Source organism: Leucoraja erinacea, unplaced genomic scaffold (assembly GCF_028641065.1).
Source record: "Leucoraja erinacea ecotype New England unplaced genomic scaffold, Leri_hhj_1 Leri_785S, whole genome shotgun sequence".
NCBI lineage: Eukaryota > Metazoa > Chordata > Chondrichthyes > Rajiformes > Rajidae > Leucoraja > Leucoraja erinaceus.
Window position 1 is genome coordinate 27,999 of NW_026576713.1, and position 14,785 is coordinate 42,783.

General features: G+C 43.9%; 1 protein-coding gene across 1 annotated transcript in view; it reads left to right on the forward strand.

Annotated features, from left to right (window-relative positions):
* Positions 1-458: 458 nt before the first annotated feature.
* LOC129694762 (NXPE family member 3-like) overlaps positions 459-14,785 on the forward strand; it is a 31,172-nt gene continuing 16,845 nt past the window's right edge. Inside the window, exons 1-2 of the mRNA XM_055631515.1 lie at positions 459-627; positions 5,310-6,097. Of these exons, the coding sequence (XP_055487490.1) occupies positions 478-627; positions 5,310-6,097 (938 nt within the window). The 5' untranslated portion in view covers positions 459-477. The remainder of the gene's footprint in view (positions 628-5,309; positions 6,098-14,785) is intronic.

Below are 14,785 nucleotides of genomic sequence, written 5' to 3' on the forward strand. Positions count from 1 at the left end.
ATTGCGGATGATGCGTGCGGATGTTTACCCGGGGTCTTCATGGGTTCAAGGACCATAATATTATATTGACATTGCAACCAAGTGCTAAAGTTGACAGCTTCAGCAGAAGTCATGTAACGCGACGGCGGGTGACAATTTTCTAACAGAACACTGTACTTAACGTAGTGAAGAGACAATTGTATACCAAACGTAACTAACTTCATACCAAAGATATTCCTCCAGTCCTTTGCCACAGTTTTACTCCCACTGTCGTTTTGTAAAGTTCCAGTGAGGAGGTGTCCAGTGAACTCACTGTGGTGGATGTTAATTTGTGTATATTGTGTGTTTTGTTGTTTATTATTATTTGTGTGACTGCAGGCAACGATATTTCGTTCAGACCGAAAGTTTCAGTGTAAAGTTAACGTGTGAAGTCACGGGCGGAATCTCTCGAGCTCTTAATTGTTTTCTTAGTTGTAGGGATTGCGGGGGGCCTCCAACATGGACAAACAAGCTACAATAAAACCCACTCGTGTCGGACGATTCCTGATTGTGGCGTTGCTGGCACTGGCATCGGTGTTTCAAAACTTGCGGCATATAAAGGTGCGTAGAAAAATAAAACTAACGCTCATGCCACCGCGCATTAAATTGGTAACTGTGTAAAATAGAAAGATTAAACGAGAAATTACCATTTGAAGTTTGATTTTGAAGTGCCAGATGGGCATCAGCTTGGGGTGGGATGTAAACCTCGGTCAGGATGATGGAGGTGAATTCCCTCAGTAGGGAGAAGGGACGGCACTTCACCGCCAGATGTTTGAGGTGTGGAGAGCAGTAGTTGGATAGGACTGCCACGCAGAGTTGACCATGAGGCAGATACCCCCTCCTCTCCCTTTCCCAGATGCCAGTGTATGGTCCATACAGTGGATGGAGAACCCTTCAGGCTGGACCGCTGAGTCTGGGGAGCTGGGGGTGAGCCATGTCTCTGTGAAAGAGAACAGAGCATTCCCTCAGCTCCCTTTGGTAAAGCAGCCTTGCCCTTAATGCTTCCACTTTATTTTCAAGGGACTGTACATTGGCCAGTAGGATAGTAGGAAGAGGGGATCGAAGTCCCCTGCGCATCAGTCTGATCTGAAATCCTGCCCACCGTCCACGTTTCCAGAGCACAATTTAGCAATGTTACAAAATGTTGAGATTTTAAAAATCAAGTCTGCAATGTATCCCATCAGATAAAGCATTAAAAGAAAGTTTAATTTGACACCTAATTCACTTTCATATCTTCTGTATTAAAAAAGTTATGGCCATTTTCATACTCTGAAATTAGCATCTTGTTCCCTTTTGATTTTGCATTGACAACACAAAAGTTGTGATCGAGGACAGTCAAAAGCCCATAACTTTCTTAAAAATTAAGAGAACTGAATGAAATTTTCAGTTGTTATAGAATGAAGCATTCTGAAACAAATATAAAACATCTTACTTGGATGACCTGAAATTAAAGCATATAATTAGTTAATTACCTAATTGTAGTTAATTATAAAATTGCCCGTTGTGACGGAAATAGTAATAAACACCCAGACTGCCTTGGAATTTCAAAAATGTGATATTCTCAAGATCAGAACTTTCATATTATTGTATTATATGCTGTAAGTCGGTAACAGATAGGTAAATAAATTATATTTCTAGCAATAAACCAAGTCTTTATGGAGAAGATCAGTTGCTAGCTGGTACATTGGCATATCATAATCAGTAGCATCATCATACTCCCAGGCTGTAACTCTGTACACCTTGTCTTTCCGTAACTTTTCAATGGTGGCATTGTAAACTACAAGTTTTTGCTCTTCAAACGACGCATGACATGCCGTTCTGCCCACTACTTTCCCATTAGGAATGTCCTATAGTCAATAGTCAATAGTCTATTTATTTGTCATTTGGACCCCTGGAGGTCCAAATGAAATGCCGTTTCTGCAGCCATACAAATAGACCCCAGACACAACATAATTTACATTTTACATAAACATCCATCACATAGCTGTGATGGAAGGCCAAAAAAACTTATCTCTCCACTGCACTCTTCCCCCCCCCCCCCCCCCCGATGTTAGAGTCAAAGTCAAAGCCCCGGCTGGCGATGGCGATTGTCCCGCGGCCATTAAAGCCACGCCGGGTGGTGCGAGGTCGCACACCGGGTCTTGATGTTAGAGACCCCGGCGTGCGCTCGCAGAGTCCCGCGGCCATTCCAAGCCGCGCGGGGCAGTGGTGTTAGGCCCCGCTCCAGGAGCTCTTCGACCCCGCAACTCGGGCGGGAGAAGTCGCCGTTGCAGGAGCCCCGAAAAGCGGTCTCCCTCCAGGGATCCGCGGGCTCCCGGTGCCGCCGTCCGCAGACCCGCAGTAGCAGCCTCCGCATCAGCAGCAGCAGCAGCAGCAGCAGCAGCGGCAGCGGCAGCGCTCCTCCACCGCTCCACCCGCTCCGGTCTCGGCCAGCTCCGCGACGGTGAGGTGAGTCGGCACCAGAGTCCCCGGCTTCTTCTGTTGGAGGCCGCTCCTCGTTGCGGCCCCAACGACAACTGAGACCCGACGAGAAAAGGTCGGGTCTCCAGTGCAGGGAGAGATTCAAAAGTTTCCCCCCCCCCCCCTCCCACCCCACCCCCACCCGCCCACACACACACACCCCCCCCACATAAAATAACAAAAGCTACATATAAACATAGACAAAAAATAATAAAAACGCGGACAGGCTGCAGAGGCCGCTGCTGACCAGAGTCGCGCCGCCTACCGGATGAATTTCTTAAGAAACTGATTTTTTGTTAAATAGCCTAAGTATCCAAATAACAAACTAATCCCATTCACACAAGAATTCACAATATAACATGATTTTTAAATCTCACTGTCATGAAGTCATATGCCAGATGGAAGGAATTTGATGTTTAATTCCCATAAATCTAGAAACATCCACTCAATATAATCAACATTTTTATTATTTTGCACAATACGTGACTAAAACTGATATTTAGTATAAAAATATTGACTATGGGTAGATAATAACACAAAATATCAACGATTTAGATGCTCGTGACATGATTGTCAAAAAAAACAATTTAAATCATATTGCGAGTGGGTTTTTCTGGAACGCAATCGATTGGAACGTTGCATTTGCAGTGAATTTGAACCCCATATCGGCAAGAAAAACACTGCCAGTTCGTATGGGGCCCAAATCACATTTTTGCAACTTAAAATTTGATTAATACCATCCCAAGAAGCAAGATTATATGTAAATTACACGACTTACCTGGAGTTTTGTCCCGTTCATGTGATCCGTCACGCTGTAGGTGCTGAGGGCGTTAGAAGTCGCTTTTTATTTTAATCAAATCATTAAATTGTCTTGCAATTAACAAAAAAAAAACCGGGAACGCAAGTCCGATCGAATTTTCTTCATCAGCTAGCAGCCCGAGGAAGTCCGCCTCCGACAGGCAGGAGAAAGCGGCATTTTAATCGCCCCCCGGGCCCCCCCCCCTCAAAGGCGCCAATGTCGCGCACACGGCCAGTGGCAGAACTGCAGCGCCGCTGAAGGTAAGTTTTGTAACATCACTACACAATGGAAGCCTATCTGTTGTGTCCAGGTACTGTGCTTACTGTACCTGCTGTTTCTGTGAAACTGCGCTGGAACGGGGATTCCCTTCCAGACAGCAGCTCCAGCTCCGTTACGATCAGGGATTTTCTCACAGTTGGCTGTTCCAGCTCGGTTGCTCCTGGGAGATCCTGCCCGTCGGATCCGGAGGTCTTCCCGCTGTTTCCACGTACGGTGCTTGTGATCCTTAGTTGGGACGGGTGATTGAGGGATCGTTTACAGTCAGGGGCTGTCGCAGCTGCGGGAGATCTTGATATCGCTAGTGCCTTCAAGTGCACAAGCAGCTTATCCGTTAAGGCACTGATTTCTGCCATTTCTCTGATCCAGGTGAGTTGAGTGAAGCTATAAATAATTATCTTCTGTTGAGCTGCTGGCAAAATGTCGCCACAGGCAGGTGTCATCGTTTACGGGTACCTTTCAGAATGGCAGGCAGTGACTAGTGGGGTACCGCAAGGCTCGGTGCTGGGACCACAGCTATTTACAATATATATTAATGATTTGGATGAAGGGATTAAAAGTAACATTAGCAAATTTGCAGATGACAAAAAGCTGGGTGGCAGTGTGAACTGTGGGGAGAATGCTATAAGGATGCAGGGTGACTTGGACAGGTTGGGTGAGTGGGCAGATGCATGGCAGATGCAGTTCAATGTGGATAAATGTGAGGTTATCCACTTTGGTGGCAAAAACTGGGAGGCAGATTATTATCTAAATGGTGTCAAGTTGGGAAAAGGGGAAGTATAACGGGATCTGAGGGTCCTTCTTCATTACTTACTGGAAGTAAGCATGCAGGTACAGCAGGCAGAGAAGAAAACGAATGGCATGTTGGCCTTCATAACAAGAGGATTTGAGTATAGGAGCAAAGAGGTCATTCTGCAGTTGTACAGGGCCCAAGTGAGACCAGACCTGGAGTACTGTGTGCCGTTTTGGTCTCCAAACTTGAGGAAGGACATTCTTGCTATTGAGCGAGTGCAGCATATGTTCACAAGATTAATTCCCGGGATGGCAGGACATATATGTTGATAGATTGGTGCGGCTGGGCATGTATACTCTGGAATTTAGAAGGATGAGAGGATATCTTATTGAAACATAAGATAATGTGGGTTTGGACACATTAGAGGCAGGAGACCTGTTCCCAATGTTGAGGGAGTCCAGAACCACGGGCCATAGTTTAAGAATAAGGAGTAAGCCATTCAGAATGGAGATGAGAAAAAACTTTTTCACACAGAGAGTTGTTAGTGTGTGGAATTCTCTGCCTCAGAGGCGGTGGAGGCTGGTTCTCTGGATGTTTTCAAGAGAGAGTTAGATAGAGCTCTTAGGGATAGCGAAATTAAGGAATATGGAGAGAAGGCAGGAACGGGGTACTGATTGTGGATGATTAGCCATGGTCACACTGAATGGCGGTGCTGGCTGGAGGGGCCGAATGGCCTACTCCTGCGCCTATTCTCAATTGTCTATCTTTGTTTGTCTGTTTATGATTTAATCTATTAAGTACTGTTTTGCAAACCTGTTATGCTGCTTCTGCTAGTAAGAATGTAATTGTTCCGTTCTAATACATATGATAAGAAAACACTCTTGAATCTTGAATAATAATATTCTAATCACGTTGTAAAAATTCTGTGATTGAAACTAAAATCTGAATTTTTTTAGTCTTGATGATTATAAATGCTGTAAAACAATTTGAAAAAAAAATCATTGACTTTGATGTTTTCCATAGTTTGCGCAATTTTCAATTTCCGGAGCAAAGTCAGTGTGGATCAGATACCCAGCTCCTAAGAATCATTCCACATTACTGCAGGAAGTAAAAATGCCGAAGACTGAATGGATCCACAAGCTGATGAAGTATGGCTATCAGACTCATAGTTTAACCCTTGAAGAAAGAACAGAGGGGACAGTACTGATGAAAATGATTGAATGGCCAATGCCTCCCGATACCAGTGTGCCCTTTAGGAAAAGCAGCGACCCATTGCATACTTGCTTTAGCATTTTAAATCCTGAGACGACTTTCCACGTTGGAGATAAATTGCAGGTGATGCTGCGAATGTTTGACTTTGACGGAAATCCAAAACAATATGGAGGTGACTATCTGCAAGCGCGGATTCACACCCCAGACGTAAAGGCTGGTTCAGCAGGGACAGTTATAGATAACCAAAATGGATTTTATTACATTAATTTTACTTTATCCTGGCCGGGAAAAGTCCAAGTGTCAGTTTCCCTAATTCATCCCAGTGAAGGGGTCAAAGTACTAAAACGGCTGCGTGAAGAACGACCATATCGACTTTATATGAAAAGCACTTTCAAGGCTGGAGCAATTTCAAAGACTACTGTTTGCCATCTGTTTTTAACCCCAACTAAACCACTATGTAACTTTACTGATCTCAGGACAGGTGAGCCTTGGTTCTGTTACAAACCAGAAAATCTTCCATGTTCTACTCGAATCAATCACGCTGGACGTGGATATTTGAGAGATGTTTTAATTGGACACGAGAGGCTGTTTATCCAAAGGTATTCCACCTACATTTTATCTTTTATATTTTGATATTTCCATTTAGTGTTTTCTGTTTTTATTTCAGATATCTAGCATCTGCAGCTTTTTGCTTTAAAGTTACAATTCATTTTGGTTCTTTATTTATTGTTCTTATTGATTTATAGTATTTATTAACTTATTTTAAAACATGTAGGTAGTCCAGTTTCGTCTCGTATACCAAGTACACGTTGGTTGGTAGGTCGGTCAGTTGCTTATTATTAAGGCTGCCTTAAAACACATAAAGGTGGATAAATCCCTGGAGCCTGACCGAGTGTATCCTAGAACATTGTGGGATGGGAGGAAATAAATTGCAGGGGTTCGGGCAGAGATATTTAATTAATCGTTAACCATAGGTAAGGTATCGGAAGACAGGAGGGTGGCTAAAACTGTGCCTTTATTTAAGGAGAGGATAGGCTAGGGAACTATAGGCTGGAGAGCCCAACATCAGTGGTGGGAAAGTTGCTGAAGGGAATTCTGAGAGATTAGATCCACCAGCATTCTGAAAGCCAAGGACTGGTTTATGGATAGCCAGCATGGCTTTATGCATGGGAAATCGCATCTCCTAAATTTGATTGAGTTTTTTTCAAGAGGTGGCAGAGGATTGACAAGGGCAGTTTAGTAGACATTGACTGCAAGGTATCTAGCGAGGTATTTGATGAGCTCCCACATGGTAGGCTGGTCTTGAAGGTTAGATCACATAGGATCCAGGGTGAGCTGGCAAAATAGAATACAAAATTGGCTTGGTGGTAGAAGTCAGAGAGTGATAGTGGAGTGTTGTTGATCAAACTAGTGGCCTGTGACCAGCGGTATGCCACAGGGATCTGTTGTTTCTCAACTATATGATTTGACAGGGACCTGTTGTTTCTCAACTATATGATTTGACTGAACGCGTAGGTGGCACGGTTACTAAGATTATGGATGAGACCAACATTTTTGGTATAGTGAAGTGAAGAAGGTTATCTAAGATTACAACAGGATCTGTATTAGCTTGAGCTGGGGACTGACAGATGGAATTTAAGTCGGACAAGTGCGATGTATCTCACCCTGGAAAAAAGATTCTGATAATCTGGCCTATCATTATCTCTCATAAATCAACATAATTCTATCTTTTTCTTGCATATGACGTGCACAGCCTAAAGTTGTAAGACAACTTGTTCTGTTTGATCTGTTTGTGCTCGCCGGGTTGATTGCATTCGTTGAAACAGGGTGGACCACGTGAAGGTTGCAATCTCCCGCCCCGACATAATTCTCTCAGGTAGCCCGTCAGCTTCTGACATTCCAGAGAAAACAATCCAAGTCTGTCCAACCTCTTCTTATAACCAATTGTCTTTATATTTAAATGATACTGTTTTTATTTATGCTACCAATGTGATGATATTATAATGAATGCTTCATGGGTTCAGGTAAAATGGATTTTTATTTTGTCTGCTTATCGTTTTTCTCTACTCTCTGTTTGGAGGGTACTTTTTACATGCAGAGGTTCTGATCCATCCTGACAGCATTGGTCTTATTACACATGTGTTACCTTGCACAACCATCTTGTAATTGATCTTTAATTTTCCAAATGGTTCCTCAGTTGAACCCCCACTACCTTGGTCCACTCCTTGAAGTATTATAGGGAGGTATTTTATTTTCCAGCACAAAGATAAGTAAGACTATCCATATGGAACTGGTTCCTTCTTCCTTGGTGTTTACAGAAATTAATAGTAAGATTAACTGAGAACTTACCAGTTTGAAGTTTGATCTTTATTTTATGAGGAGTTACGTCGAGGGAATACGTGAAGACCCCGCCAGCACGCATGCGCGGCATGCTTCAAAGCAGCGGTGTGAAATCACAGTAATAGTAAGTGAAAATAAACATAGTAAGATAAGAAGAACTAGGAAGCCGGTTGACCTTTATGATAGAGGGTGGGTGTGGAGGGCACATATTCCCTCGACGTAACTCATAAAATAAAGATCAAACTTCAAACTGGTAAGTTCTCGTTTAATCTTACTATTTTACTTCGGAGTCACGTGAGTGACTACGTGAAGATTTTAAAGTTCTGTGATTGCATGCCGTGGAAAAAATCCATGCTTCACTCACTGCAGAAGTCATCCAAGGGATCCAAGGGAGGAAGTATGTTATCATATTCAGACATTAATCAAATTCAAACAATAACAATTAATATTAAGAAAATTAATGCTCCCTTGGGTTAAATATATTACATAATTCAAAATTGATTCTGCAGGTTTGGTTATTGGCTTATTATAAAAGAGTTGGAAGGTCTTCTCTCTAGACCATCCTGCTGTTGCCAGGATATGGTCCATAGGCACTTCCCTGCAAATTTGGCATTTAGTGGAGGTTTTTTGCGCTCTTTCACAAGCAATTGATTTCATACTGGGTATTGCGGAGCAATGCCAGTGTGTCCTGTTGAATGTCCGTCATCTCTGTACCATCGACTGTCTTTAGAATAGAGTTTTAGAATCTTCTGTAGTTTGACCTCCTGGGTTCTTATGCCAGTCCCACTGTACCCCCAGATCACATTGTTTACTGCAGGCACTTTTAACAAAGTAAGGTTCACAGGAGGCATATACATCTCCGTAGTTTTGTTAACTATCTGTTCCTGCAGAGGATGGAAGGACAGGTAGTCGATGCTGGCTGTCAGCTTGGTCTGCAATGGTGCTCCTGATTGCGGTGGTCTGCAAATTTGGTGACCACTCCCAGTAGCTCCTTAGGATCCTGCACCCCCAGCACACTGCCGTTATCTTCAGCCACGTCCCCTTCTTCAGGACCAGCCCAGCCCTGGCCCGCAATGCTCCCCTCTGTCGAGGGAGATGCATTGGACAGTCCTGGATAAGGTGCTGTTATGGGAGTGCGAAGACTCCCATAGTGAGCTTGCCCCATCTCCCGGAGCAAGTCACGTTGGGGCATTTGCTCCATCAACCGCTTGTGCGGGAGAGGCGGCACCTCTGCTGCACTCAGGCAGCGCGTCCTCCCGACCGGACTCATCTGAGTATATCGGCCGGACCGACTCTTGTTAGGCTTTACCTCCAGCCCACTGCGCTGATTCAGGCTGTACAGCTCAGCTGGGCTCAGCTGTGCAGAGTTGACGTCTGACTGTGGACCGCAGAGACTGCGGTCCAGGTGCCGTTGGTCGCCCCCAGCTGTCGGAACTTTCACAGTACCCGCAGCCATACGAGACGCGACCCGTTTTTCTTCCCCTTGTCCATAGTGCTACAACACAAAGCACAACACGGGGAAGAGATACGACCTTAGAATAAAATGTCTTACCTGTAGGTCCGTTTTTTTCAATTTTGCCGCGGGAGAACTCTTACCCCGCCCGCCCGTCGCTGGTGTAATACGTGAGATGATATATTGCGCATGCGTGCTGGCGGGGTCTTCACATAGTCACTCACATAGCTCCAAAGTAAAATAGGCAGCCTGCATTTGCCCCACAGTGGCACACAAGCCTTGGGTCTATCCGATGTGTTCACAAACAGAAGCAATTTCCATGAAGAGCGATGTCTGAACGAGGCCACATTGTTGCTCCAAAACTTTTTATAGTCTTTCTCACCACAATGTAGCACCTTATCACCAACAGACATCCGGTTGGAACGCAGCAAATCTAGTCTTTGGAGGGATAAGTTTATACTAGCAAACCCTTTTGGTTGTTAATCACAGCCTTACTTTATTAACTTTGTTGTCTGATCCCTCTATCAAAGCAGTATACTGAGCACTGCTTGAGGCTGACTTGCAGAGTTTACGCTAACTCATCCAGCTTACCCTAACTAACAAGTTCTCGGCAACTCCTTTTTGTTGTTAAGACATCTGCGTTGTAATGATGAGATGATCACTTGACATGTCCATCCAAGGATGCTGACTGACTGAAATCTCTGCAAGGTGGGGGCTCAATTGATGTGGTGACAAAGAAGGCACTGACACAACTCAATCTTTATTAATATTCATATCAGTTTTAAATGAGTTAAACTGTTATAAAGACAGTTAGATCTAGCTCTTAGGGCTGAAGGAATCAAGGGATATGGGGGAAAAGCAGCACAGGGGTACTGATTTTAGATGTGTTGAGAAGGAACTGCAGATGCTGGAAAATCGAAGGTACACAAAAATGCTGGAGAAACTCAGTGGGTGCAGCAGCATCTATGGAGCGAAGGAAATATGTAACGTTTCGGGCCGAAACCCTCCTTCTTCTGAAGAAGGGATTTGGCCCGAAACGTTACCTATTTCCTTCGCTCCATAGATGCTGCTGCACCCGCTGAGTTTCTCCCGCATTTTTGTGTACCTACTGATTTTAGATGTTCAGCCATGATCGTATTGAATGGTGGTGCTGGCTCGAAGGACCGAATGGCCTACTCCTGCACCTATTTTCTATGTTTTCTATGTTTTATGTTTCTAAATTTGCAAGCATTTAACTAAACCATTCAACAAGAGCTTTGTAACTCTTAATCACCTAATTTACTGATATGGCTTTTCCTATTTTGCTGCCCAATAATTGAAACAACACTTGGACTTGGATTCCAGATGTAAGATGAACTGGTTGGGATTACTTCAATGGGTTGTAATCTTCTCTGAGTTAAGATGTCAGGGTTCGTCTTCTGTGTCAGTTGTCCTCGAGTAATATCACTCCTGGTGTACAATGTTTCTTTGATGTTTTCACATCAAACCTCAAGAAGGCTGGGGGTCCTCAAATCCCAAATGAGACAATTGGAAATTGGAGCTTGGATTTGATTGCTCCTAACAATATTCTCACATGAGTATCATAACTAAGTCTTCCTACATTGCTATTTCATCGTTTTAACCTGTACATCTGGTTATTCCTTATTGCCATAGTGATAAAGCCCCTTTTCCTAAGTTTGATGCCTTCGTTACTATCGGATTTTCTTGCCTTAATATAACTAAATGGTCACTGTTGTGTTTTCACTTCATTTTGCCTCTGAGTCTGGAAACCCTGTGAGAATGATGAGAAGATAGACTGTTACTTGCTTCTGCTTTTCCTTTTATCATGAAGATCTGATTACAGTCTGTCCCACATAGTTTAATAGTAAGATTAAACGAGTACTTACCAGTACGAAGTTTGATCTGTATTTTATGAGGAGTTACGGTGAGGGATTAAGTGAAGACCCCAGCTCCAGTGCGCATGCGGCATACTTCGAAGCAGCGGTGTGAAATCACAGATAGTAAAGATCACGAGACATCAGTTTATTAGCTTGATCTGTATAATGAGGGTGGGAGCGGCGGGCACTTAATCCCTCACCGTAACTCCTCATAAAATACAGATCAAACTTCGTACTGGTAAGTACTCGTTTAATCTTACTATTTTACTTCGGAGTCACGTGAGTGATTCCGTGAAGACTTCAAAGGTCTGTGATTTCAAACCGTGTAACAGTTTTTATTTCACTCACTGCCGAAGTTTATGAGGGAGGAAGTGTTATCGTAATCAACCAGTGGATCTGCTTTCAAAAGAAACAGAAAGGTATTTGTTAACAATAACAACATAACAGAGCTCCTCTGAGCTTAAATTAATATTGCAGTTTGTAATATTCTCCTGCAATTAAATCAGGTTTATCAACGGTTTATAATAAAAAATGTTCTGAACGCGGTTCCCTTGACCATTCTGCTGTATTGAAAATGTGGTCAACCGGGATGTCCATTCGTTCAGCCGCTGATACCAATGCTGCCCTAGTGGAATGGGATTAAATGTATTATTATCTATTCCGGCAGCTTTCAGTACCTGTTTGAGCCACCTTGGAGTGGTTTGGCTCGTACCCCGTTTTGGGTTACTGTGGTTGACCCATAGGCTTTCCTCTCCCTCTAAGATAGTGGGTTGTGTCTATATATAGTAGTAGATGGGTCACCACACTCAACCTGGACTCTGGTGGGTAGGCCCGGAATCCCACCAGTGAATCGGGCGTTCCTGGTCCATATAGCCATATAACGACTACAGCACGGAAAACACAGGCGATCTCGACCCTGCTAGTTCGTGCCGAATCCATATACCTGCGAGTTAGATTTTACCAGACCTAAATATGAACTTGATGCGTCTGGGGTAATCACCATGTATCCAGTCTAGTTTATGGAGTGACCGGACTCTTTGAGCGTGTACGAGAGCCATAAGCATGAGCCTTTTTTAAAACATAGATTAAGCAAGCTGAGGGATCTGGCTGGTGCCATTCTCTGAGGTATGTCAATATCACACCAATATCCCATACATGGGTATATACCTGGGTGTTTGGGGCTTATATTATAGTTGCCCTTCATAAGTTTACCTTCAGTGGATGGGATCCCATGCTCTGCTGACATGCGGTTTTAGATAAGCAGATAAGGCGCTCCATGCTGTATTTACGGCACTGTAACTCACCTTTTAGTCATGGTGTAGATGTTCCAGGAACTCCAATACGTCAGTGGTTGAATAGTTCGTTGTCCCTGCGTCGTGGCAGTATTTTACCCATGTTAGCTTTTAGTGACTGTTCGCAGGGATGCCGACATGGTGGTAATGGTTCCTTTGGATAATCCCAGTCCCTGGTAAGGTCTATTCAAAACCTGCACCCAGGAGTTTGATGTTTCCCTGGCATGGGTGGCTTATGCCTGATACTGGGTTGAGTCAGCAACCATGGTCCACTAGGGAAATCCATAGGTGACTCGCCCACCGTGTCGTGATGAACTGGGAACCATGGCTGTAGGCCGGTCGGGCACGTTCAATATCTCGGAGACAGATCCCATCTGTATGCGAAGTGCCCGACTGATGAGGCAGAAGGGAGGAAGGCAAAGCAGAAATTCCCCCTTCCAGCGTATAGGCATCTATCGCTGCTGCCTCTAATCTGGTTCCTAAGTCACATACATGGGTTACTGGTGATTCCGTCTTGTGCAACCAAATTGATATCTGGCTTTCAAACTGCTTAATAAATTTAGCAGATATTTTGGGTTATGACATCTATTCAATGTAATCATAAATTGTACCCCGTGACATGGTGTCTCCCACTGTGTTCTAGCTTCCTAGGACATAGGCAGCTGATAGTTAAAATGTCTTTTGACACACCATTGCCAGATTTGTTTGACCAATTTGTTGCACAATAATGATTATTATGCTCCCCATATGGTTGATATAAGCCACCACCATAGTATTATCAATCCGTAACCACATATGTACGTGCTGCATTTGAAATGCATATGCTTTTTAGCCCAATAGGCGATCACCAATCCCAAGAAGTTGATGCCCGGTATGTGTAGTAACGATGTTTGTGACTTGGTCCATCTGTTACCTGTGCTGGATATGGAGTTTAGTTGCTCCCCAGCCTAAAGTACTGGCATTGGTTTTTAAAATAACCAAGTTGGGATTGGTGATGATAATAGGGCTGAAAACTATGCCAAATATATGTCTGCCCACCACCTTAATTGTGATATAGCTTCAGTGGGTACATTCATGATTTGATTATAGTGACCCAAGTGTCTTGGCAAAGTAACAGTCATATGGACGGAATTGTTATTGAAGCCCAGATAATCCTTGGTAGTAACGCTTCAATTCTGGTTTATCTGGGCGTGGGATGAACCTCAGCTTTAGGGAGCTGTTTCGTAGCTAGAACTGCTCCACAGCTAATTCCTTTGTTTCCCCTAATATGAGGATATCATCCAATATGTGCCATGATTATGCTTGTTTTCTTAATATTTTCATGGCCATTTTTAATAGTTTAGGGCGGAGGTTTAGACCATATGAAATGCTATATGCTCCCATGGTTGCCCTAACCGGGATATCCATGATCCAGGTAAATATATTTAGGTATCTATAATGATCCTAGTGTATGGTATAAGATAGTTAGCATCTCCCATATCAATGCTCCCCATAGGTATCCTAGGGAGATCAGATGTCTGGCAGTGACAAAACTCCACCTCCATCTTAAAGTGGATATACTCAACAGATTTATTTAGTGATATTAGATCAATGATGATGCTACATTCATCATCTTTTATAGTTTTGGTGAATATATTCGATACAAATTCCAATCCGTTTAGTAATGTGCCTGTTTAGTTCAGCTTGCCTTCTCACTTCTCTTTTCTTAGAGGGAGAAACAGCCCTTTGGGCGCATTGCTGAACTGGCAGTAAAATGCCCAATTTGAATTCGTTTTTATCCTCTAATGCTGTTGAGTATATTTTGGTTATTTGTGACAGCATCCCATGCTTAGCCCACTCCCCATGCAGTTTAGTAGAACACCCTTGTTTTAGTGTAAACTGGGAGGAACCAGACTACCTACCTCCATGCTTGTTGTTTTTCATGAAGGCGTAGTTTGCTGGTATGCTGGTGCTGTCGGTGGGGCGGCGCATCTTCCCACGGCTCCGCTCTGGGCCCCGTCTAAAAAGAACTATGGGGGATCTGCAGCGGTCACCAGGCTTTCACCAGTCCTTGTTTGATATTGCTGGTGGATGCCGAGGGGTGCTGCCAGCTGGGTGTTGGATGTGATGTCCTGCTCGTCCCATAGCCTGCTCCCTCTTCCCCACAGCAGCGGCTTGCATAGCCCCATATATTCGGGGTTGCGGGCAGGTCTATATGCACCATCGTTCAGTCGAGTATCCCAAATATGGGAACATCTTAGGCGTCAGCACCAAAGGCGAGCAAAGGTGGTAACATCTTGACCTTCTGTAGAATTCGCTGCTTGTCTGTGAGTCTACGAGACCCAG